The sequence below is a fragment of the Dioscorea cayenensis genome, chromosome 13, assembly GCF_009730915.1.
Source record: "Dioscorea cayenensis subsp. rotundata cultivar TDr96_F1 chromosome 13, TDr96_F1_v2_PseudoChromosome.rev07_lg8_w22 25.fasta, whole genome shotgun sequence".
Lineage (NCBI taxonomy): Eukaryota > Viridiplantae > Streptophyta > Magnoliopsida > Dioscoreales > Dioscoreaceae > Dioscorea > Dioscorea cayenensis.
The window spans coordinates 1,928,224-1,953,440 of NC_052483.1; the positions used below are offsets into that span (position 1 = coordinate 1,928,224).

Consider the following 25,217-nt stretch of genomic DNA (forward strand, 5'->3'; position numbering starts at 1 on the left):
TTAACACTAATGCATTCAGTAAAACTTTAACTTGATTTTTTTAAAAAAATATTTCACATTCATTTTTCATAATATGGCCAATATCGCTATACTATTAACTTTTTGGTAAATTTTGTTTTATTATCTTAACTAAATCTAATAAAAAATTAATTGGTTTATATTCACTATATATATGTATATATTTTTGTTGATGACTCAAGGTGAGGTGCTAATAAATTGATTTAAACCAATAATCAGTTATTATGATATGTTTTTAAATTAATCAAGTTGAATTATTTTGAGGGTGAAAAAAATGTATATTTTTAATAAAATTGATGCAGTGAAATGTGGACCAGAGAATTAGATAATAAGGATGACATGTGGGGCCCGTGGGGGTATATGCAATAGTTTGGGTGGAATGCAATGAATTGCCATCTAATTATTTTTAATTAGGTGGGAAAATTTCTAATCCCGCCTAATTATCAATTAATTCATTATTTAATCTATTAACAAAATAGATGATGTTAGTTGATGTCAGGTCGAGTAAAAAAGAAAAGCTTAATTTGTCCCAATTAATCAGAAACGAGAGGTGATTTAAATAAAACTCAAGTCTTTATTTGGATTAAATTCAATTTTCAATTCAATAAATAAATAAACTGATTGGTTATTTTTTATATTTTATATATTTATAAAATATTTTAAAAAAATTATTTAAGCTCTAAAAAATTAAAAGAACCTATGTAGTATGTACCCCACAATATTTTTTTTTCTGACACTGTACTCTTATGTTTTCCTATTATAAATGTAATTGATGTTGACGGAAATGTCTCTCAGTTTTTTAAACGAAAATACATAATATTAAATAGAAAAATCAGATATTAAATAAAAATATTAAATATTAAACGAAAAATACTCCCTCCGTTTTTTTTATTTGTCATATTTTGAAGTTTTTTTTTTATTTTTTTAATTGTCTATTTAGAAATTTTTGTGACATTAAATATTATTTTTCTAAATTTACCTTTTATATCTAATGTAATTTTACAACTTCCAATAAATTATATTCAACCATATATTTTTCAAAGTATATTTTAAATAAGGGTAAAATATTGGAAAGCTAATATAATTTTTATAAATTTTAAATTACCAACTAACTTTAACCAATTTTTTTTAATCAGCGTGAATTAAATAAAATTAACAAGTAAAAAGAAACAGAGGAAGTAGTACTAATGTAGTTACACAAAAAAAAAACACAATGTTAAACAAAATTATACATTTTAAGCAGAAAGTATATATTATAAAATAAAATAGACTGATCGAAAAATAAGCTGTCAAAAAAAGAATGACGGGCAAATTCACATATCAAAAGCTCTGTTTTGTTTCGGATGTTTTGAAACTTTTAGAAAATTTATAATTGATTTTCTCTAATAATAATAATAATAATAATATTTATATAATTATTATTATTAATTTATTTTAATTCTTATATTTGGAAAACCTCTCAAACCCCATCCTCTGCGTAGCAGCGTAGCCATCCATGGGCAGCAATGGCGGAGACGAGGCCTTCCCCTTTGCCGGCGCCGCCTTTAGCGCCTTCGTAGCTGGGCATGAGCCTGGGGCTCTGCCACCGCCGGCAAGGGAAGAGCACGGCAAGGGTTGGGAGCTGGTGCCCTCCGCTATCTACGACGACTGCTCAATCTTCCCCCCTAGCCATCACGAAGGTCTCCATCTCCGGCAGGATCCCGATGCCCATCCATCTCTTCCATCGGATCGAGACACCGAACCATCATCGCCGGTGGTGGAAAAGGAAGAGTGGGCGCGGAGAGCTCGGAGGGTCTCGGAATCGGCCAGGAGATTGGTTGCTTGGGGAGTGGAGCTCTTTGATGATAAGATTGGATTTAGTGGAACTGTGTGGCCGTATGCAGCAGCAGTGGTGGCGGTGGCGGCGGTGGTGCTGGCGAGGAGGAGGCACAGGAAGGAGAAGAACAACCTGCTCCTCTTGCTCCTTCAAGAGAAGGATCAGGTATGCTATTCATATTCATTCTTTTCGCTCGTTAATTTGATTCCTCTTCTATGATTGTTTTGTTCCCATTGCTGGATGTTTTAGGTTAACAAAAAAAATTTGAGTTTTGATCTTTAGGTTACACTAAAAATTCAATTTTTTTTTTTTTTGCCTATTTGTTCATGAGAAACTGCCCAATTAGGTCAAATTGTTCTGTAGAATTGATTCAAAGTTGGTGCTAGGTATCAAAGAGAGAGTATATGATACAATTAGTTTGAAGCTTATAAGTTGATTTGTAATGCTCTTGATATCAAAATTAATTTGGATTTCACAAACTACATTGGATTGGAAACATGTTCAAGAGAAAGTGTACAATTAGGTCAATTTGTTCATTAGAATCAATTCAAAGCTGAGATGGTGACTCACTGTGATAGTAAAGAGCATTGCTAGTTTGAAACTTGGCAGTTGATTTGTGATGTTTTTGAGTTCAAAATTGAATTCTTAATGAGTGGATGAGATGTGCATTGCGTTACCTTGAAAGTAAAATTCTTTAGATTCTGATATCTTTGTATAGATTGATCAGTTTTCAAAATGAGTTAAATAACAATTGCTGATGGTCCTACTACCGCAATGATAAGATATGTGTTGCAAAACCATGCATTCGATCTCGAATTACAGGACTTGAGACATATACATTTACAGGTTGAATCCTCTACCGCTTATTTGTGAGCCTTTGGTAGTGAAGAAAAAGCTACTTTAAAATGCGTTGATTAAGAAGTGCACTTGGATTGAGGGAAAACAAACTGAAAGAAAGGGAAATATTTACACGTGTGCTTCATCTCCTTAACCATAACAATTTTGTTGTTTAGCCCAACAATAGCAGATGGATGTCATTCTTGTTTTCTTCTCTGTGGCCTCAATTTTTCGTTCAACCCAAACACACACTAAGCTTCAGAGTTGTAATGTTTTCTTCTTTTCTTTTCCTATTGTATCCAATTACATGTACTATAGAAGTCAGATAGTGTTATGCCATCATGCTGTCATGCCAGCTATTGGTTTATAAGGTTATTCGTTCACTTTGCATATGTTTTTATCTCCCTGCTCTGCTAAGTATCAGATCATGTGATGGGCCTTGCATACAGACTTCAGAAGTAGGTTTTAGTCAAGTATGAAGAATTGACCTTGAATATACCTAACATACATTTCAGATTCCCAATGTTTGCACTTGAATTTTGACATTCTTTTATTTTCGTTTAGGCTATAGAATCTTCTATTCCTTTACTTCTCTGAAAAGAATGACGTCCATCTGAGAACATAATTACTGAAATCACTCGAAGAGATAGTCACAAGGTGTCTGTAACCTTAAATTTCAATGTTAAGGGGTGGATGAAGAGGAGTATAACCCTCCCCAAATATATACGCCCTGTACTTGACGAAACTTTCGCACGAAGGATACTATTTAGCCACTTAAGCCAAGAGTCTTTTTTCTTAAGATGATTAAAGGTTCAGGAAACAATTGGTTGAGGTTGGTTAGAAGTTTTGAGAGGTGACATGGATTAGTTACTTGAGATTTAAAAAAATTAAAAATCTTCAGGATGAAGTCTTTCGGCCATGAATCTTGTGAATAATTGTTTATGTTATCATTTGTGCAGAGGATCAATCTCCTGCTTAATCAAATCGAGTTAATGAGAGAAATCATAGCAGCAAACAATCAAGTTTACCATCCTGCGGAAAGCTTGACCGTGCTTTGGCTTCTTGAGGTCCAAATATATATAAGAAAAGATGAACTGAACCAAGCTCCTTGGCATCCAGGGTAGTCTTTTAAGCTACTGCATTGTGAACATTCAAGCCTCTTAGTACTTTGGATGACTTCTCAGAATGCTGGTGATAATGGGCAAGCAATGTACAGATAGGTGCCATGAAAAATAGGTAAATTATTTAATGTATTGACTTTATGATAAATACAATACTCCCAATTGTTACACTTTCATCCAACACAATTTTCATGTAATTGTCATATGATAAAATGACTGAGCAAATTGTATTGGGTAGTTCTCCAATTTAACAGGTTCCAATATATTGAATTTAATTGCATCCTTCAACAACATTATTGTCTTCATTCCTGTAATAATCAATGGCTTATCTTATTTAACTGCATCTTTCAACATTAGTGTGGTTTGCCCAATATTTGATAAGTATACAATCAGAAATTTTACATCTCATTATACAATACGCTTAACTGATTCTCATTTTAGCAGCATAGAAACAACATGAGAAAATCAAAGCTTATTGAGAAGAGCAACTAAGGATTCCCTTGGCTTAAACATGGCTTCCAAAGGCTTAGCCTTGGGCATGATCACCCCAACTCCTTCACTCATATCCACCTCTTCCTCTCCAACTCTCTCCCATTCAAAACATTGCACCAGAGTTCCGATCACCACGGCACCATCTTCATCACCAGCCCTTAACTGGGACACCTTTACCGTCCCATCCCAAACGGCACGTCTTCAACCCTTCTTTGACAACCTCATCAGTACTCTTCTGATCGCTATAATTTGTTCTAAGAAACCTCTCAGACTGGAACTTATCTGGCTCCTCCCACAGTTCCGGGTCTCTATGTATCTTCCAAACATTCACTAGTATCATTGTTCCACTGGGAACATTAAACCCACCCACAGTGCAATCTTGAGATGATTCATGACGAAACAGAAATGGCGAAGCTGGATACATTCTCATTGACTCTTTTATCACCGCATGCAAGTATGGAAGCTTAGGAAAATCAGCTTCTTGTAACAATGAACCTTGACTTAAATTTGCATCAATCTCAGCTCTTAGTTTGTTTGAGGATTGTTTAGCAAAAGTGATATCGTCCATTCCATTGTTGCTGCTGTCGGTTTATGTTACTGTGGCAATTTACTGTTCATGCATACGGCCGGAATACCATCCGCATGATTTAGTGCAAATTCTTAGGAAAATCAATATAAGTCGTATAGACCCCCGTATGACCTAGGCAAAAGTTTCTGAATTACTTATATGGCCTTAAAATGCCCTTCATATGCCCCTATGACACCCATATGCATCATGGGTCAAATGCAACCCTCAAGAGTGCTAATACAACCTCTCTTTGTGATGTAGAAGTAGGTAAAAACTACTAAAACGACGACAAATGTATATAAACCATACAAGATAGCGTGGAAACTCTATGAATTGAGGGATCAAACTAGTAAATTTGGAGATCTCCTTTGAAGGATTAGCAGCTCGGAATCTGGCACCAAATGCTCACCGATTCTCTTGCAAATCTCAAACCCTAGCCTCTTCTCTTCTTCTTCTTCTTCTTCTTGAGCTTTTCTTTTCTCCCAATGCTTGCTACAGTGTAGCAGAACTTTTCATTCACACATCACACACTCCACTCCCCCCTTCTCTCCAATGAATGAGAGAATTCATTAAGAATAACCATTCTCTGGAATTTACCATTTTGCCCCTTGCATTTCACATTATTGACATAGCTGCTTTTCGCTTTAACTTGGACCAAAGCCCAAGTTTTATTTTATCTAGCCCAAATGGATTGAAACCCAATAGCTGCTAATTACGTGTCCGTCCCCGCCATCCACATGGAGAGAAGGTCGATGACCGTTGATCTGCCCGCCGGTGACCTATCCACTCCTTGGGGTCTGGATTCCTTCTTCATCCTATGCTCCTTAATGAGGCCTTGAAGGAACTTGTTCTTTCTTCTCATCAATCTCTTCAACCTCCTCTTATGGCCTCTAATGTCAAACCATCTCACCACTAGAATAAAGTCAGCGGCGTTGGACGTACCATAAAAGATGAGGGTCTCCCTAGTGAGCTCTCTGAAGCCGAGGTGCTTGCCGGAGAGAAGACTGGGATGGTTGGCGAAGGTGATGTCGTTAAAGGTGAAGCACTCGTTGGCGACGGAGGAGAAGTATGGGCCCATGGAGGTCGGAGAGATAGGCTAGTGTGTTGGAGTTAATTGAATAGGCTTGTGTGGTAGCTATGTTGGAAATAGGCTCTTCAACACGTGATTCAATGAGTGTATAAGACTCAGTCTTATGCCAGTAGAGTTAGTTCCTTAAATCCAATGTAATGGGTGTTGTGTAGGTTGGTCAAAGTAGTGGGTTGTAGCACGTGGTTAGTAGTTGTTGAATTTTATATATTGTCATATATTTTGTTTTCAGTTAGGGCGTGTTTGGTTCGCCGAAGTGACGGAAGTGGGAGTTGATGTGACACTTCCACTTGTTTTGGCTCAACGTGAAGGCAAGATCGGAAGTCTGACACTCCAAAAATCTTCCACTTCACTCTTTGACTTCGGGAAAATTTTGGCCGAAGTGGGACTTCGGTGTTTCACTTTCGCCATGTGGTTGCACATTGGTGATTAAAATCACCCATTTTATTTATTTTATTTTTCCTATGGTTTATTTTTTATTTTTTATTTTTTTAATCTTTTATTTTTTTATCCTTTTTTTATCTTTTATCGTTTTTATCATTTTTTATCTTTTATTTTATTATTTTATTATTTTTTATTTTTATCTGCTATTGTTTCTTTTTTAATTAATTAATTATTTTTTATTGTTTATAAAAAATATTTTTATTTTTTTAATTTTTTATCTTTTATTTTTATCTGTTATTGTTTTTTTAATTATTTAATTATTTTTTATTGTTTATAAAAAATATTTTTTAAATTTATAATTTTAAATAATTATAAGCTCAATCCAACAAGCACAAAATGATAACCTCACCCATAATGAAGTGATGAGTAGAAGTTCATTTCCATCATTTTCTAAATTTTAATTTTCACTAATTAAACAAAAAAAGTAGTTAGTGATTTGACACTTCCCTTTTCAACCAAACACATGGAACCCAACACTTCAACTGAAACTTTCACTTCAGCCGAAGTGGCACTTCAAGACTTCCACCACTTCGGTGGACTACTTCCGAACCAAACGCACCCTTATTGTTGAAGTCAGTGTTTTGGTTTTCTCTTCAACCAATAACAAAACCTTTGAGTGTTCGTTATGTATTGAGCGTCTGAATTCTTTTGAATATAGTCATTACCAATATTCAAAGGTGAACATTATGAGCACTGGAGTATTAAAATGAAAACCCTATTTCGGTCCAAAGACTTGTGGGATCTAGTGGAGAATGGGTATCCAGAAAGAGATGATGATGGCCGATTGAAGGAGAATCGGAAGAAGGACTCCAAGGCACTGTTTTATATCGAACAAGCAGTGCATGACGTGATCTTTCTAAGGATAGCAGTAACCAACACATCCAAGGAGGCATGGATGATCTTGCAAGCAGAATTCCAAGGCTCGCCACGGGTCATGGCAGTGAAGTTACAAACACTTAGACAAGAGTTTGAAACTTTGCACATAAGAGGTAATGAAACTGTGCATGATTATATCTCAAGGGTTTTGAGTGTTGTTAATGTTCACATTCAAACAAACAACATACTCAAAATAAAACAAAGCCTTGTTTTCTATCTTCTCCCAAGCAAGCATCAGTTCAGAGAATTCCAATCAAAAACAGATAAACATCACACACACACCCTATTTTCTAACATTATCCTAAGTTTAAAATAAGTACTTCATAACTCCTTGTCAGTCTCACAGAGAAAGCACAACTTGACCACTTGCTTGCCTTGAACTAAATCCACTCATCTTGATGCTTTTAATCTCCACCATTGATAACCTTTCTCTCCTGGATCACAACAAACTTACCCAACATCAAATATACACAAATTACACTTATACCCTCTATTACAACACTCACACTCAAACAACCTCAAACACACAAATCAAAAACATTTAAACATTAACTCAGCCATGCCTGCAGAACCATTAAGCTTCTCTCCTTTACCCTTCAATCAGATTCCAACAAACTTCCCCTTGATTGAAGTTTACAAACTCCTAGTTGCTCACGAAATTTTATAAACTGTTTCCCATCCAAGCACTTTGTCATCACATCTGTTAACTGATTTCCTGATTCACAATATTGAATAGATACAACATTCTCAGCCACTAAATCTCTAATAAAATGAAACTTAACATCAACATGTTTTGTCCTGCCATGATGTACTGGGTTTTGAGCTATAGCTATGCTGGATTTGTTATCACAATTGATTACAATTGCTTTCTCATATTTCACACCACAATCTTCAAATATTCTTTTTAACCACAAACCTTGACAACAGGCTGCACAAAGAGCAACATATTCAGCTTCTGTTGTAGAAAGAGCTACAATTTCCTGTTTTTTTGACATCCATGTAATAGCACCTGAACCCATAGTGTACACAACACCAGTTGTACTCTTTCTATCAAGTGGATTAGAACCCCAATCACTGTCGGAAAATCCTTGTAATAATTCACCAGAACATCTGCAATAGAGAATGCCAAAATCAATTGTACCTGCCAGATATCTTAATATGTGCTTGGCTGCTCCTTGATGTATACTTGTGGGTTTATGCATAAATCTTGATAGTAAATTCACTGAGAAAGCAACATCTGGTCTTGAATGAGTTACATACAGTAGCTTCCCAATTAACCTCCTGTATTTAGTTACATCAACACCATCTGCATCTTTATACACTTGCTGCTTTGCACATGATAATAAAGGCACACTTACAGGTTTACACTGCAGCATATTGTATTCTTGCAACATATTTTCAACATATTTCTTTTGAGACATGTGAATACCTGCTTTACATTGCTGTATTTCCAAACCCAGAAAATAAGACACACTGCCCAAATCACTCATTTCAAAAGTAGCTTGCATACTGTCTCTAAATTCAGTCAATAAGGCCATGGATGAACTCATGTATAACACATCATCCACATATACACACACCAATAACATCTCCCCTTTTATGTTGCTTTTCTTATAAAGAGTATATTCTGTTGCACTTCTTTGAAAACCCTGAGCTTGTAAATAACAATTCAGCTTTTCATACCAAGCTCTTGGTGCTTGTTTTAGCCCATACAATGCCTTATGTAATTTATACACCATATGTTCTTTTCCAACTACTTCAAAACCCTGTGGTTGTGCCACAAACACTTCTTCTTTGAGTTCTCCATTCAAAAAAGCTGATTTCACATCTAATTGGAAGATAAACCAATTTTGGTGAGCGACTAAAAGCGAGCATCACTCTTATTGTTTCCATCCTTGCTACTTGGTGCAAAAAAATATCTTCATAGTCCACACCATATTCTTGTACATAGCCCTTTGCTACCAATCTAGCCTTGTACTTTAAGACGGAACCATCGGGTTTCAATTTGGTTCTATAAATCCATTTCACCCCAATTAATTTACTCTTTTGAAGGTAATTCTTGTAATTCCCAAGTCTTGTTCCTCCGTATTGCACTCAATTCTTCAATCATTGCCTTTTGCCACTTTGAATTATTTTTTTGCTTCTTCATAACTCACGGGGATCGGCAACCATTAATGCAAAAGAACATCCTTCATAAATATCTTTGAGTGATCTTACTTTTTGTATTGGAGATGTGTCCACCCCAGTATCAACATCTTGAGTCACTTGCACATTTGAAGAAATACCCTCACTCCTATCAGTCTTGTTACCAACTTCAGTTGCCAACTCTGCAGGTTGTGAAACTGCATTTTCTGCCAATTGAGTATCTTGCATTTTTCGTTCTTGCAATATAATTGTCTTTGTTGTATCTTCTTTTTCTGCCCAACTCCATAATTCATCTTCAACAAATTTCACATCTCTGCTTACTATGACTTTCCCAGAATTTGGAATAAAAACTCTATATGCTTTGGCATTTGAACAATACCCCACAAAAACACCTTTCACTGCTTTTCTATCTAATTTCTGTATTTGCTGTGTAGGAATATGAGCATATGCCACACAACCAAACATTCTCAAATGAGATATTCTAGGTTTGACACCAAACCAAGCTTCATAAGGAGTTTTTCCCAATACTGCATGTGTTGGAGACACATTAGATAAATACACAGCTGTTAAAACTGCCTCTGCCCAATATTCATTTGGCAATTTACAAGCACTGAGCATACTCCTTGCTTTTTCAATCAAAACTCTATTCTTTCTCTCAACAATGCCATTTTGTTGGGGTGAATAAGGAGCTGTAAGTTCATGCTTGATACCCTTTTGTGTACAAAACAAATCAAACTCCCTTGACATAAACTCTCCACCTCTATCCGTCCTAATGATTTTTAATTTCTGTCCAGATTGCCTCTCAACAAATGCAAGAAAAATATGAAAGTACTTAAATACTTCATGCTTGTATTTAAGAACATATGCCCAACACATTCGAGAGTAGTCATCCACAAACAACAAGAAATACCTATTATCCGCATGTGAAGCTGTTTGCATTGGACCACAAACATCAGCATGCACCAAATGTAATTTAGTTCTTGCTCTCCAGGATCTTCCAACTTTAAATGGCAATCTGGCTAATTTTTCATACACACAGTCTTCACAGTGATTCACTTTCTTAATAATCGGCAAACCGTACACCATATCTTCCTGTTGTAAAACATGCAATCCTTGAAAATTCAAGTGCCCATATCTTTTATGCCATAAAAGAGCTATATCTTCTCCTTTCATTGCAACATTAGCTTGCTCACAATCTGCAAATTCTATTGGATATAAGTTGTACTTGTTTTTCTGAATTTTTTTAAAATTTGTGCACCGACTCAATGTTCTTCACACTCTGCATCCATCTTGGTTAAAGCATACGAGCATACCCACTATCAATCAATTGCCCCACACTAAGAAGATTATGTGCTAATTTTGGCACATACTGAACTCCCTGAATCAGTTTTACTTCACCTCCAGAACAATGAATTGCAACTGATCCTTTGCCACATACATCCATTTCTTGATCATCACCTAACCTGACCTTCTGAGAGATTTGTTCATCTAATTCATGAAACAATTTCTTATTGCCTGTCATATGACTTGAACTACCGCTGTCTAAGAACCAAATAGATGAATTCTTTATGTCTTCTTCTTCATGCACCATGAACAAATTTCCATAACCACTAACACCTTGATCATTAGTTGAACTAGAACCCCTTTCAAAATTCCTATTTTGTTACCAGCAATGAGACTGTGTATGCCCAAATTTCTGACATTTAAAACATTGAACATTTTACAATCCACCTCTATTACCTCTTGGGCCATTGAAAAACCTTTGTTCTCCCCTTTGTCTTCCTCCAGATTGTCTTTGACCACCTCTACCTGACTGCCACGAATTAAAATCAGATTCATATTGTTGCCTTTGACCATCACCAGTACCTTCTCTTGAATAATTCACACCTCTTCCTCTTCCTCTAACATACCTGCCTCTTCCGCTCATAGGATATCTGCCTTCACTTCCTTCACCTCTCATCACAAAAGCTTTATCCTCATGTTTATCAGAAAGTTGATTAAACCTTGCCTCATGAGCTTGCAAGGAACCACTCAACTCATTTAATGTGAGTGTAGAGATATCTCTAGCTTCTTCAATAGAAGTTACAACATGTACAAATCTTGAGGACAAACTCCTCATCACTTTAGACACCACATCTTCATCTGCAAGCTCAAACCCCAGACCTTTGATCTGATTTACAATGACAAGTACTCTAGCAATATATTGTTGGATAGTCTCTTCTTCTTTCATTTGCAACAATTCAAATTTTTGTCTTAAGGTTTGTCTCCTCACGAAAACCATCCTTGTAGAACCATGATACTCCGTTTGTAAATGATCCCAGGGCTTCCTTTGTTGTAGTAAACCTCACAATTGCATCTAAAAATATTATCATCAATAGCTTGTCGAAGTAAAAAAACAATGCCTTAGCATCTTCCATCGGCTCTCAATCACCTTAGCTTTTGAATCCTTGTCTTCTTTGTCTTCTTTCACCACTCCCTCTTCTATCACCTTCCAAAGCTTCTGAGAACGAAAAAATGTTTTCATTCTCACAATCCAACGGTCATATCCCTCTCCTTTAAACATAGGAACAGTAGAATGAGAAATCTCTGTAGTGGTTGAAGAACTTGCAGCCATCTTTCTCTGTTTTGACTAACCAACACCCCAAATCTGCACTTGCAAACTTAGAACCTCTTAAAACACAAACCTCTTCACTCACAACAGCACCTACAAACCACTTCTGCACACTTCTCACAACACTTCAAAGCAACACACAAACACCTTATGCTTCACAACACCTCACAAACACTTCACAGCATAACAGAGATGACAAGAAACATCAAAAACAGCCACCTCGGAGCTCTGATACCACTTTGTTCACATTCAAACAAACAACATACTCAAAATAAAACAAAGCCTTGTTTTCTATCTTCTCCCAAGCAAGCATCAGTTCAGAGAATTCCAATCAAAAACAGATAAACATCACACACACACCCTATTTTCTAACATTATCCTAAGTTTAAAATAAGTACTTCATAACTCCTTGTCAGTCTCACAGAGAAAGCACAACTTGACCACTTGCTTGCCTTGAACTAAATCCACTCATCTTGATGCTTTTAATCTCCATCATTGATAACCTTTCTCTCCTGGATCACAACAAACTTACCCAACATCAAATATACACAAATTACACTTATACCCTCTATTACAACACTCACACTCAAACAACCTCAAACACACAAATCAAAAACATTTAAACATTAACTCAGGCATGCCTGCAGAACCATTAAGCTTCTCTCCTTTACTCTTCAATCAGATTCCAACAGTTAACAACATAAGACTCTATGGAGAGCAAGTAGCTAATCAAACAATTGTCGCGAAGGTCCTTAGAAGTCTCACAACATGGTTTGATCACGTGGTGGCTGTGATAGAAGAGTCAAAAGACTTAACCATCTTCACTTTAGATGAGTTAAGTGGATCACTTCAGGCTCATGAAACAAGAATCAACAGAGCTTCAAAGAAAAGTGATGAAACGGCTCTCTAGGTTGAAGAAGAAGCATTACATATGAGAGGAGGTGACAGAAGAGCCAATAGAGGCCGAGGCAAAAGCAATTTCAAAGGAAGATGGAGATCAAGAGGTCGCGACAATTTAGACTCAAGGCAACAATAACAATATCATGATCACAAGAATTTTAAAAAAGGGATTCAATGCCACAACTGCAAGAAGCATGGGAACATGAAAGCCGAATGTTGGTTCAAAGAGAAGACGGTGAATCTTGCTGAAGAACAAGAGGTGAGCAACCTCTTTTTGACCCAGTATGAAGCACATCAAGGTGAAGAGTGTGTGTGGCTCGTCGACAATGGGTGCTTCAATCACATGACTGGCATGAGGGAGCTGTTCCAAGAGCTAAACGAGTATTTCAAGATGAAGGTGAGGCTAGGTGATAACAAAGAGATTCAAGTGATGGGAAGAGGCACAGTGGCAATTCTACCCAAGCAAGGTAATCTTGAGCTACTTCATAATGTCCAATTTGCACCTAATTTGGCTCATAACTTGCTTAGCGTCGGGCAGATTTTAGACTCGGGGTATTCTAATTTGTTTGACAAAGAATTATGCTACATAAAAGATAGAGAGAGTAGTGGGTAATGTATAGCATCTATTACTATGACAAGGAACTATATGTTCCCTTTTGAAGTGTCTAGTATAACCAGTATGGGATTGGTTGTTGGTTAAAGCAAAGTTTCCTCAACTTGGCACCTTCGATATGGTCATCTAAACATTAAGGGGTTGAAATCATCGAGCCAAAACAAAATGGTGAAAGAACTTCCTAACATTGAAGAGATTTCCTTCTGTGAAAGTTGCACATATGGCAAGCAAGCAAGGTTAAAATTGTTTCTTTTAAGTGCATGACAATGATAACGTACTAACATAGCCACTGGTTCATGCAGTAATTGGTTGCTTTATTTTTCTCCCAGCACAAAGGATAATTAAAAGGTTAAAATCATATATGGTTACACCGATAACTTCTTGAATTCCTTGATTGTGATGATAACCTTTGTTTCATAATTATATTTAAAAATTTTAGTTTCTTAGAAAGCAATTATTTAGCCATCTGGGCATCCCTAGTATTTATATTAAATAAGTCCATCTATTTATTAACTGTTAAAATGAAAACCTCAATATTATTATTTACTAGTCATATTTTAAATAAAAACGCTAAAAGAACAAGTCACATTAGAGATCGTACACATTTGTGATCTCATTAGCTATGAATTAAAATTTGAATATCTTTTTTTTTATATAAACACAATTATACTATGCATGTAAAAAATTTAATAGCAATCGATGAAGGTATAGATGCCTGCAATTATACTATGCATGTAAAAAATTTAATAGTAATCGATGAAAGTATAGTTGCCTGCAATTATACTATGCATGTAAAAAATTTAATAGCAATCGATGAAGGTATAGTTGGCTGCATGGGAAATGGAATACATAACAATGATGATAAACAACAGTAATTTTAAGGAATGTTCGCCTAATTTTTATAAATTTATAATTTTTAACCCTAATAAAGTATAAATGGTTAAGATTTTCATGGGACATAAATCAATCTAGAAAGAAAGCTTGCCTAGATAAAAAAAAAATCAACCCCCTTGTGACCTTGTCTTCATTCAAGAATTATTGGGGTAACTATTGAAAGTGGCAGAACTATTCTAAGATGATGGGATGGTCAAAGAATAATTTTTTTTTTTTTGAATAAGGTGGATAAACCACTAATTTATTAAAAAAAGAAATACAGGGAAGTACAAGGTACAAAAGTAGCAGCGAGAAAAAAAGCTAGAAAGATATAAAACTGTAAACCTCACCAGAGATGAGGAGAACAGAGAGCAGAGGAATCATGAAAAACACACAATAAAAGGGAAAAATCTGGAGCCGGCGAAGTCAATCATCTGAAGACATAGGCCTGTCCAGAAACGGATGTAACAGATTACTCCTGGTTTGGGCTGGGCGCCAGCTCGCTGGAGAAGTCGGTGGATCTGGAGCTCAGGAAGCTTAAGGAGCGCTTGATCTTCTGAATGTCCTCTGAAGCTTCCTGCAGATGAGATTCCGAGTCATTACCAACTGTCTTGATTAAGCAGGCACGGAAAGTGGGTAGAATGGCGTTGATTCCTGCCCAGAAGAATGATTTATTTCTTGGTGGTTGTGAATACAAGATACTGGGAGAATCACAATTGAAATAGTTGGCTCTGATGATGTTGGACCAGCAAGAATTCGGTGTGGTGATGAATTTCCACCACCATTTTCCAAGTAAGGCTTTGTTGAATTCATGTAAATCAAGAATACCCCAGCCACCCATACTACGGGGTCGACAGATCCTTTTCCATGCAATTAATCTAATTCCTTTCGAGCCAAGATCAGGCCCTTTCCATAAGAAATCTCTCCTGATTTTGTCAATTTCATGAATGACCCAGGCTGGAAGTTTGAAAACTGACATCCAGTAAACTGAAATAGAAGATAACACGGAGTTAATTAGAGTTAACCTTCCACCTAATGAAAGATAGATTGCTTTCCAGGGTCTGAGTCTGATACGAACAGAATCAATCAACTTAGACCAGTCAGTTCTTCTGGGTCGTCTACCAGAAAAGGGGATACCCAGATAAGTAATGGGGAGGCAATCTCTGTTGCAATTGAGAATTCTCGCAGAGGAGGAGAGCGGTTGGAAGCCAAAATTGGTGGAATATAGGCACCTTTTAGAGAAATTGATTGAAATACCAGAGCAGCCTTCAAATAGATAAAGAATTAATTTAATGATTTTAAGATCTTCGTGCCCCCCTGCCGAGAAAATGATAAGATCATCAGCATATTGTAGATGACAGATGCTGTTTGATTGATCAAGTTGAACTTCAATCAAAACCTTGGAATTAATAGCATGGTAAAACATTGCGCTTAGAGTATCAGCTGCTAAAGCAAATAGAAGGGGTGACAAAGGATCGCCCTGCCTCAATCCTCTTTTGCAGCGGATATAACCCCGTGCAGATCCATTAATGAGGATCTGAGTTTTAGCAGATTTGAGAATTGTGTGTACCCAAGAGATCCAGCGGTTACCAAAGCCTCTAGCTTCGAGAATCTCAAGAAGAAAATTCCAGTCTAAGGAGTCAAAGGCTTTAGCAAAATCCACTTTAAAAGCAAAGCCAAGGACTCCTTTTTTGGAGATTAAAAATCACTTCCTGGGCAGCTATGATATTATCTGCAATGCATCTACCCTTAATGAATCCAGATTGAGAATTATCCACTAAGAGATCAATCTTATGATTCAACCTAGTGGCGAGAATCTTGGAAATGATTTTGCAAGTAGAGTTGATAAGACTGATGGGTCTGTAATCAGTGACCTCAGTTGGAGTATTTGTTTTGGCAATAAGCGCGATGTGAACCCAGTTGACTCTTTCAAAATTAATAGTGCCATCATAAAAATCGCTACAGAATTTAAATAAATCATCCTGAATAAGGCTCCAGTGTTTTTGAAAAAAGAATATTGGAAAACCATCTGGACCTGGTGCCTTATCAGCGTTAAGCTCAAATACTGCTTGTTTAATTTCAACATGAGTAAAAGGAAGTTCCAGCATAGATAGATCAACTCTATCCTTGAATAATTTATTATAATCAATTATAAACATTAATTTATAATTTTAGAGAATAATATAAAAAAATTAAAATAAATATAATAGTTTTATTTATCTCATACAAATATTAATATAATTATCTTTACTTATTATGTCATTAGAGTTAACCAATATTCAAAAACATACATGTTAACTTATGTCTTTGTGTTTTATGTGATGTGATGTGATCCTTTTGACCTGACTATTAGGGGCCCACTTTGTTGAGGCCGGCACATCAACATACATACACGTTCGGTGCCCGTTTACAAGGATGTATGCTTTCACACCAAGGAGCATATCTCAAATTCGGCTGATTAAGAAAATATTAATTAATTTGGTTTATTTTTAAAATTTTTCTTAATTTTAAATTTAAAAAGATAACAGTATAAAATGGATAATATATAAGATTTCCAAGCCATAACAAATGAGAAGCTATACGACTCAGTTCTAGCATAATTACTCTTATATAACTCGCTCTTTGGGGTACTTGAACATTTCCCAACTGTTCTGGCTAGTTTTAGGAACCTCTAACCTAGTGCAGTGAATTATTATTTAAACAGTAAATAGACAAACTTAGAATTGAATCTTTAGACTAATAGTATTATTGTACTATTATATAAATATTGTAAAATTACGGTAACAAAACTATTCATTCATTGTTCATTAGATCCTCTGTAAAAGGATATGTCGTTTCTCTCCTTCTAAAATTACATAACAGGAGAAATTTATTAATTTGTTTGATTCCCAAAAATATTTTAGATGTGCACGTGATAGGACTTTAATCACCCATGTAATGTCCGATTTAATTAATAAATCCCTAGAGGGTCAATTAAGGTACTATAATTAGTGCATAACCGTACATGTTTGTTCCAGGGCCGCGCTTACCACCTTTGTCCAAAAAAAAAAAAAACTTCTTCTAGGAGTATGAAAAAATAGATGAGAAATTATATTGGATAATGTCAACTATTGGATAGCCCAATGATATAACACAAAAGTACAAGAGGGATGGCAAGGATTCAAAACCTTCCTCCTAACAATACTATTCATGCAATATACACCCATGGTCCAATACTTTTTTTGTAAGCCACCGTAACTAATGCACTTACGTATCTGTTTATCTTTTGACAATCTTTTAAATGGAGACGCTTGTCACCTATCAATAAATTTAAAAATAATAATAATATTGGATAGTTGTCCAATTAAACATATTCCCAAATATATATTGAATTTAACAGCATCTTTCAACAATAGTATATATAATATGCCCAATTTTTTATAAGTATTTTACAATCTGAAATTTTACAACTCATTATACAACACACATGACTTATTCTCATTTTAGTAGCACATATATGGAAACAACATAAGAAAATCAAAGCTGATTGAGAAGAGCAGTCAATGATTCCCTTGGCTTAAACATGGCTTCCAAAGGTTTAGCCTTGGGGATGCTCGCCCCAATTCCTTCACTCATATCAACCTCTTCTTCTCCAACTCTCTCCCATTCAAAACATTGCACCAAAGTCCCCACCACCAACGGCACCACCTTCATCACCAGTCCTTCACCGGGACACCTTCGCCGTCCCATCCCAAACGGCATCATCTTCGACCCTTCTTTGATACCTTGCTCATCAGTACTCTTCTGATCACTAGAATTTGTTTTAAGAAACCTCTCAGGCTTGAACTTATCTGGCTCCTCCCACAACTCTGGGTCTCTATGTATCTTCCAAACATTCACTAGTATCATTGTTCCACTGGGAACATTAAACCCACCCACAGTGCAATCTTGAGATGATTCATGCGGAAACAGAAATGGCGAAGCTGGATACAGTCTCATTGACTCTTTTATCACAGCATGCAAGTATGGAAGCTTTGGGAAATCAGCTTCTTGTAACAATGAACCTTGACTCACATTTGCATCAATCTCAGCTCTCAGTTTTTCCAGTGTTTGAGGATTGTTTAGCAAAAGAGACATGGTCCATTCCATTGTTGCTGCTGATGTGTCCGTCCCCGCCACCAGCATTAACTGCATCCATATTTAATAATTATCACAATAAGCAATAATTAATAATAATTGTTTTAATATATAAATATATATATATATATACTTCAATGAAGCCCTTGATCACGTCATCGTCATACTGCTCCGGGTCACTTTCTTGCATGGAGAGGAGGAGGTCAATGACCGTTGATCTTCCCGCCGGTGAGCTATCCACGTCTTGGGATCTGGATTCTTTCATCTTGTGCTCGTCAATGAGGCCCTGAAACAACTTATTCTTTCTCCTACTCAATCTCTTCAACCTCCTCTCATGGCCTCCAATGTCAAACCATCTCACCACCGGAAGAAAGTCAGCGGCGTTGGACGCTCCGGAGAGGACGAACGTCTCCCTGGCGAGCTCCCTGAACTCCTTTCCGGCCTCCGACGAGCTCTCTTCAGTGTCTCCGTAGTACCTCTTGTTAGCTAACATCCTCATGATGATGTTGTACGTGAGGCCAAAGAACTTGGTTTTGAGCTCGGTGAAGTGGAAGCCAGGGCCGGAGTAGTCATGGAGGAGGGTTTTGACGAGGGAGAAGACCTCATCGGAGCGGAGGTGTGAGGAGGAGAGGACCCGGTGAGTGGAGAGAACTTCGAGAGTGGTGATCCGGCGGAGGTTACGCCAGTGAGGGCCGTAGGAGGCCCAGACTAGTATGCGGTAGTTGTAGCCGAGGTATTTGCCGGCGAGGAAACGGGGACGGTTGGCGAAGGTGACGTCGTTGACGGTGAAGCACTCATCGGCGCCGGAGGAGGAGGAGATGAGGAGAACAGGGCGGGAACCGAAGCGGAGGAGAAGTATGGGGCCATGGAGGTCTGAGAGATGAGCTAGTGCTCTGTGGATGGGATGGTTGAGAAGATGAAGGTGTCCAATGAGAGGGAGACCAGGAACACTTGGTGGATTAGGGTTAGGGTTAGGTTTTCTCTTGTTATTATTATGGAGTTTGATGAGGATGAGTAGAGAAGAAAGGAGAAGGATGAAAGAGAGAGTGGTTATGGAGAAGAAGAGGTCTTCCATGGTTTGATGGTAAGCTTTGTCTCAAGCTTTTGTTCAAATGAGTGTTGAGTTTGGGGTTTTATGGACGTTTATAACTCTATTATTACTATTATTATTATTATTATTATTATTATTATTAGCTTCAATCATCTGAGAGAACGTTCGTAGAATTGAATTCTAACGGTTGATTATGATTTCAGAAATAGTATTACCGTGCTTATCAATAATGCACAGTGAAATCCTATTTCTACTAGAACTACATGAGAAATTTATAAACCAAATTATAATTTATCAACCTAGTTAATTCATCATTAGGTCTCACTGTAGCACACTAATTGATATTGTGCTCAACTGCGGAAGTTGCTACGAACATCCGCAGTTGATGTTTTGCCTATTATTATTATTTGTACTAATTTATGATATTATGTTTTGATGTCTTTTAAATGTTAAAGTCAAGAGAAGCTTCTTTTTAGAGTGCATGACAATGATAAGACCACCACCCTTTACTTTCGTGGAGTAAATGATTATCTTATTTTACAAGTCAACCCAAATGTCAGTGGTTTAAAGTCCACCTGTGGTTTGTTTTCATTTTGCCTTCAAAATGATAATGATAAACACTTGCAATTCCGTGACTATTGATAACTTCTTTTTATAATTATTTTTTCGAATTTTAATTTATTATAAAGGAATTCCATGTCAACCTCCACTTAATTAACCAATTCAAACTTAATTTTTTTTTAGATGTTGATTTCAGAAAAACAAAAACAATGTCAAACCCCAAAATTTATACTCTCTCCATTTTTTTTTTATCTATCACAAATCCATATTTTTTTTATTTATTATTTTATAATATCAAGAAGTATTTATTATTATTTTTTTAAAATTACTCTTAACACTCTATTCAATTATCTTGTTGAAATTAAATATAAGAGATGTGAATGTATAAATTAGAGATAATTTTAAAATGATAACTAATTTTTTATAAAATTTTGTGAAATAATAAATTTTTTTAGTACATGAGATTCGGTTAACTACGACAAATAAAAAAGAACGAAAAGAGTGTATGATGAGGATATAACTATATTAAAATATTACCTTTATTGCTATGTATATCTAATTTTTTTAAAAAATAAAGTGTTTGTCATTTATTTGTAAAAAAAATAAAAAATAATGCATCCAATCATTCTATAATAACTATATTCATTAAATCTATTTATTTATTAATATTTACTGTTACTGAAAACCTCAAAATGCTGTTAGAAGCATAATTTGAAGGGAAAACCTGGATTATATATATATATAAAAGAAAAGGATTAATCAAATAATTGAATATCAAATCATGTTGCCTCTATTTTATGCATGGGGATACATAACATTGATGATAAACCAGAGTAAATTTGAGGAATCTTCTCTTAATTTTTGTAAATTTATATATTTTTTTAAAACCATAAAAATATAAGCAACAGTAAAGATTTTAAAAATTGAAAGAAAAAAAAGTCAATCTATTAAGAAAGCTTGCCAAGATAAAGTTTGGTTTTTAGATGGGACTTGTCCCCATTGTCTATTCTAGTATTTGGCGAAACCATTGAAATTTGAAAGTGACATGGCCGGTGTTCCACCAAAGCAAATGGGATGGTGAAACCGTGAAAGTATATATAGTTTTTTAATTAATTATAAAAATTAATTATAATTATAAATTATAATTATTTTAAAAATATTATGATAAATTGGTTACAGTAATAAATAAAAGTAATTTCATCCAAACAATATTACAATTACAGTCGGCTTAAGTAGACAACCTCGCGCCCAAAATTAGTACTTGGCGTATAACTCCACAAATTATTTTTTCTTTTTTTTTTAAGCTAGAAAAAAATTACTCTCTTTAAGCTGTGAAATTGGTTTTTTAATAATATTTTAGTCTTAAAAGTCAAAATAACTTAATTACACTTCCTAACGTAATTTATGAGAGTATTCTAAGAATATAGATTTTATATAAAAAAAACTGTAAATACTCCCATATATAGACCATAACCATACTACTTCTCTAATTATCAACCTATGAATCTTTTAGCTCTCAACTTTTTCAAGTTTAGGATTTTAAAAAAATCTTTACAATAATTGTTCATTTTATTTTTATGAACATATTTTAATTTGAGTTTTGGTGATCTTTATATCTGTCTAAGTCTTTTCCTAAATCTTATCATATGGATAATGACATGGCTGACCCAAGCTTAACAGAATGAACTTCAGGATTTTATGACATTACTGACATTGAAGATAAATGTGTTCATGTGATTTGTACAAAATATAAAAATGAGTTTTCGTGCCAAATTTCAGTTGAAAAAATTATTTAAAAAGGCATATATGCCAACAACTATGCCATTAATCAATATGATTTTTCCCACATATAAATTACTACTATTAGTTCAAGTATTAAAAATTTTACTTTTACTAATAAAAATATAAGAAAGGCTATTGCAAGATTTATTGTTCATGATGATTAGTATTTTTACATTGCAAAAAATCATAAATTTGAAAATTGCTTTATTGAGGTGTTAATTATACTTTTAAAAAAGTTTTAAAAAGTACCATAAGAAAGTTTTGTCTTAATATTCATATTCAATATAAAAAATAATTTTGGAAATATTTAATATTTTTTTAAAATTTTTTTACTTCTAATATTTGAACTTTTAAGTTTAGAACTAATTATTTTTGAATTATTGGTCGTCTAGAAACTCTTGTACTTTATAAAAATGTATTTTTTAAATTTTAATAAATTAGAACATTGACATACTACAAATTTTATTACAAACTATATTACGTGTACTGTTAATGAGTATTAAATTTAAATTACCATAGTTTTTAATTAATTTTGATAATGCTTCCGTAAATAATAGTGCAATTAACATTTTAAGAATGAAATTGGAACACATGTTTAAGAGATGTCTATTTCCCCTATTATAAATTTGTTAGTCATAGGTAGTTTAAAAATAATTGATTCACACCTGAAAATTTAAAATTATATTTTATTTGCACAAAAATCTACACACCAAACGTAGGTAGGATACAAAAAGTTCTTATCTAAATGAAAATTTTATTATTGATGTTGAGCAAAACGTGGAATTCAATTTATAGAAAGCTTAAAAATTCAAAGCTTCAAAGTCAATTTTTTTAAATTCAAGATCTCCAAGTTAAGTTATTCAAGATTTCAAGTTTTTAATAATCAAAGATTTTAAGATTAGAAATTTTCCAAAAATAAAAAAATTAATGAGATAGACATGCATCCGTTGGAAATTTTCAATTTAATGGGGTCACACATATAAATTAAATGTGTGTACTATTTTTATTTAAGCCCAATTAAAGTGATCTAATTAAGTTTTTTAATGGATTCAAGAGTTTAATTATTATGAAATTTATGTGTAGAGACCAAATATGAAGGACCAAATTGAATAAAGTCTAATTAAATAAATTTATTGATACAAAAGAGTTTTCTCTAATTAAAAAAAAAATATTGATACAAAAGAATTTTTTCTATCCCATCAAAGAAAAAGTGGAATCATATTAATGTACGTTTCTTTATATTTAAATATTTATTCTCTTGATTCATTATGGACTAAGATTTTTAGGGTTTCGTGAGGCCTCTAATTTTTGGATCTCAAGTGAAAGTCTATACTTGATTAATTATTTTTAATCCTAACAGCATGTTTCATGCTTTCCAAATAAATCATAAATTTTTTGGATTTTTTTCCTCCTTTAATTTATGATATAATATTTTTTTTTTTGTAATTTGTTTGTTATTATGTATTTCTTCAAATATACCATTTTCCCATATTAAATCCCAACAAATTGTTAGATTTGTCTATTCAAATAAATTTATTTTTAGTTACTTATTTTTTTTTAAATTTTCCTTATATCTTTTTAATTATATGTGGGTTCTTTGGTTTTTTTTTTTTAATGAAAGATGCATTTATTTTTATACTTTTCAAATAAATCATAAAGTTTTTAAATTTTTTTTCTTCATCAAATAATTATAAATTGTGTAATAATGTTTTTTCTCATAAATTGATTTTTGGAACAGTATTAATAATAAAAAAATTTCTTTTCCGATTATCATAATTTCGTAGATTCTCTCCTAATATTGCAAACTTTATTACTCCTTTTACTTTCTACCTCTCACACATGTCAGAATTAAATCACATTAAAGATGAAAGGAAAGAACAAGCATCGTTGAATTTATCATTGTCAATGTTGAACTTTATTGCATCTTTCAAGTTTCAACATCACAAAAAAGGAGAAACAAGCCATCAATAACAATCAAATAAAAATGAAATATTGGTTAGACTAATTCATAAAGCAATCACCATTTCAAAATGTTTGATAACAAACACATTGAATTACTTAAAAAATGTTTAAAATGTTATTAAGAACAATTTTTAAAAAAATCAAAATTTTTTTAGAATATAGTGACTTTATTTATTCTTATATGTTTTTTTAAGAGAAATTGCTTAAAAAATCCAAACAACTTTACCTTTGATTTTTTCAAATCCTTGAAAGTTCATCTTTTTTTTTCCCCAAATTATTTTTAACTCCAACGACTAAATAATCTCAGTTTTACTATTCTTACGTCACATTCTATTTTTAGTTTTATTCTTTGGTTTTGGTTATTCGGATTTACAAATTTTAGATCACCTTCGTTTTTGGTATATTTATTATTTAGCGAATCTATTCAAATTTGTATGTTATCAAATAGAATTTAAACTTCCAAAAGTGACGGGAGGGATGAAATGGAACTGGTTGTATAAAAGAGGGACTGCAAATGATAATGTTTTGTCATAATAATTTATTGGAATAAATAAAAAGTTTCAATGACTAATAAACAATTTTTTTTAATAAATTTAGAATAATTTCTTTCGAACTACACAATTAAATTTTATTTTAGTCGACTTGTGATGTATATTGAATTGTTTTCTATAAGATAATTAAAGATAGATGAGGAGTACTTAAAGAACATAGAATTAAATTTGGTTCACATAATTAATTGATAGTTCTTACCCACACACACACACACACACACACACACACATATATATATATATATATATATATTACAGTTTCTTAAAGGATTCCATACGAGAAGGTATAAGTATAAGATATAAATCTGTTGTATGAAATACTTGTTGGGGTCCAGCCCATTTGTTGGGTTGGATGAATAATTGGGCTCCAAGCCCATGATGAAAAAAAAAACGAAGCTAGGTCAATAGTGGAGAAGATGGAGGGCAAAGAGGTAACTCTACAAGGTGAAATTTTTCTCATTCCTTGGTAATGAGAATAGGTTATGCTTTTTTGGATGAGGGTGATTATCCTGAAGAAGTGAGAGAGGGAAGACAAAGAGGGAGAAGAAGGAGAGAAGGCTAGGGCAAGGAGATCGGACGGCCAAACCTCGCCGGATCTCACTCAAACTCCGGGAGAAGACTCCTTGCAAGAAGCACTACCTATTGATTAGGTTTGATCCTTCTATTTCTCCCTACTTGTTGTTTGTTAGCCATCTTGATGATGATGATGTTTGTCAATGAGAACTCTTCTCTCATGAATGCCTTTGTTCTTGTGCTTGTAAACCTCTAGTTAGCTAGAGGAGATCCATTGTAA

The 25,217-nt window shown here is 34.3% G+C and overlaps 3 protein-coding genes across 3 annotated transcripts; 1 reads left to right on the forward strand and 2 right to left on the reverse strand.

Annotated features, from left to right (window-relative positions):
* The first annotated feature begins 1,482 nt into the window (after nt 1-1,482).
* LOC120274498 lies at nt 1,483-4,067 on the forward strand. Its single transcript, XM_039281039.1, has 2 exons — nt 1,483-1,999; nt 3,631-4,067. The coding sequence occupies exons 1-2, from the start codon at nt 1,514-1,516 to the stop codon at nt 3,793-3,795; spliced, it is 651 nt and encodes a 216-aa protein (XP_039136973.1). The 5' UTR covers nt 1,483-1,513; the 3' UTR covers nt 3,796-4,067.
* A 10,806-nt stretch (nt 4,068-14,873) lies between these two features.
* On the reverse strand, nt 14,874-16,509 carry LOC120274928. Its single transcript, XM_039281465.1, has 4 exons — nt 16,111-16,509; nt 15,801-15,938; nt 15,499-15,667; nt 14,874-15,388 (listed from the first exon to the last, which is right to left on the reverse strand). Exons 1-4 carry the CDS (start codon nt 16,507-16,509, stop codon nt 14,874-14,876), a joined length of 1,221 nt encoding a protein of 406 aa, XP_039137399.1.
* Nucleotides 16,510-17,790: 1,281 nt separating this feature from the next.
* Nucleotides 17,791-19,615, reverse strand: LOC120274457 (cytochrome P450 81Q32-like). The gene is made up of 2 exons (XM_039280990.1): nt 18,651-19,615; nt 17,791-18,568 (listed from the first exon to the last, which is right to left on the reverse strand). The coding sequence occupies exons 1-2, from the start codon at nt 19,590-19,592 to the stop codon at nt 17,918-17,920; spliced, it is 1,593 nt and encodes a 530-aa protein (XP_039136924.1). The 5' UTR covers nt 19,593-19,615; the 3' UTR covers nt 17,791-17,917.
* Nucleotides 19,616-25,217: the final 5,602 nt, after the last annotated feature.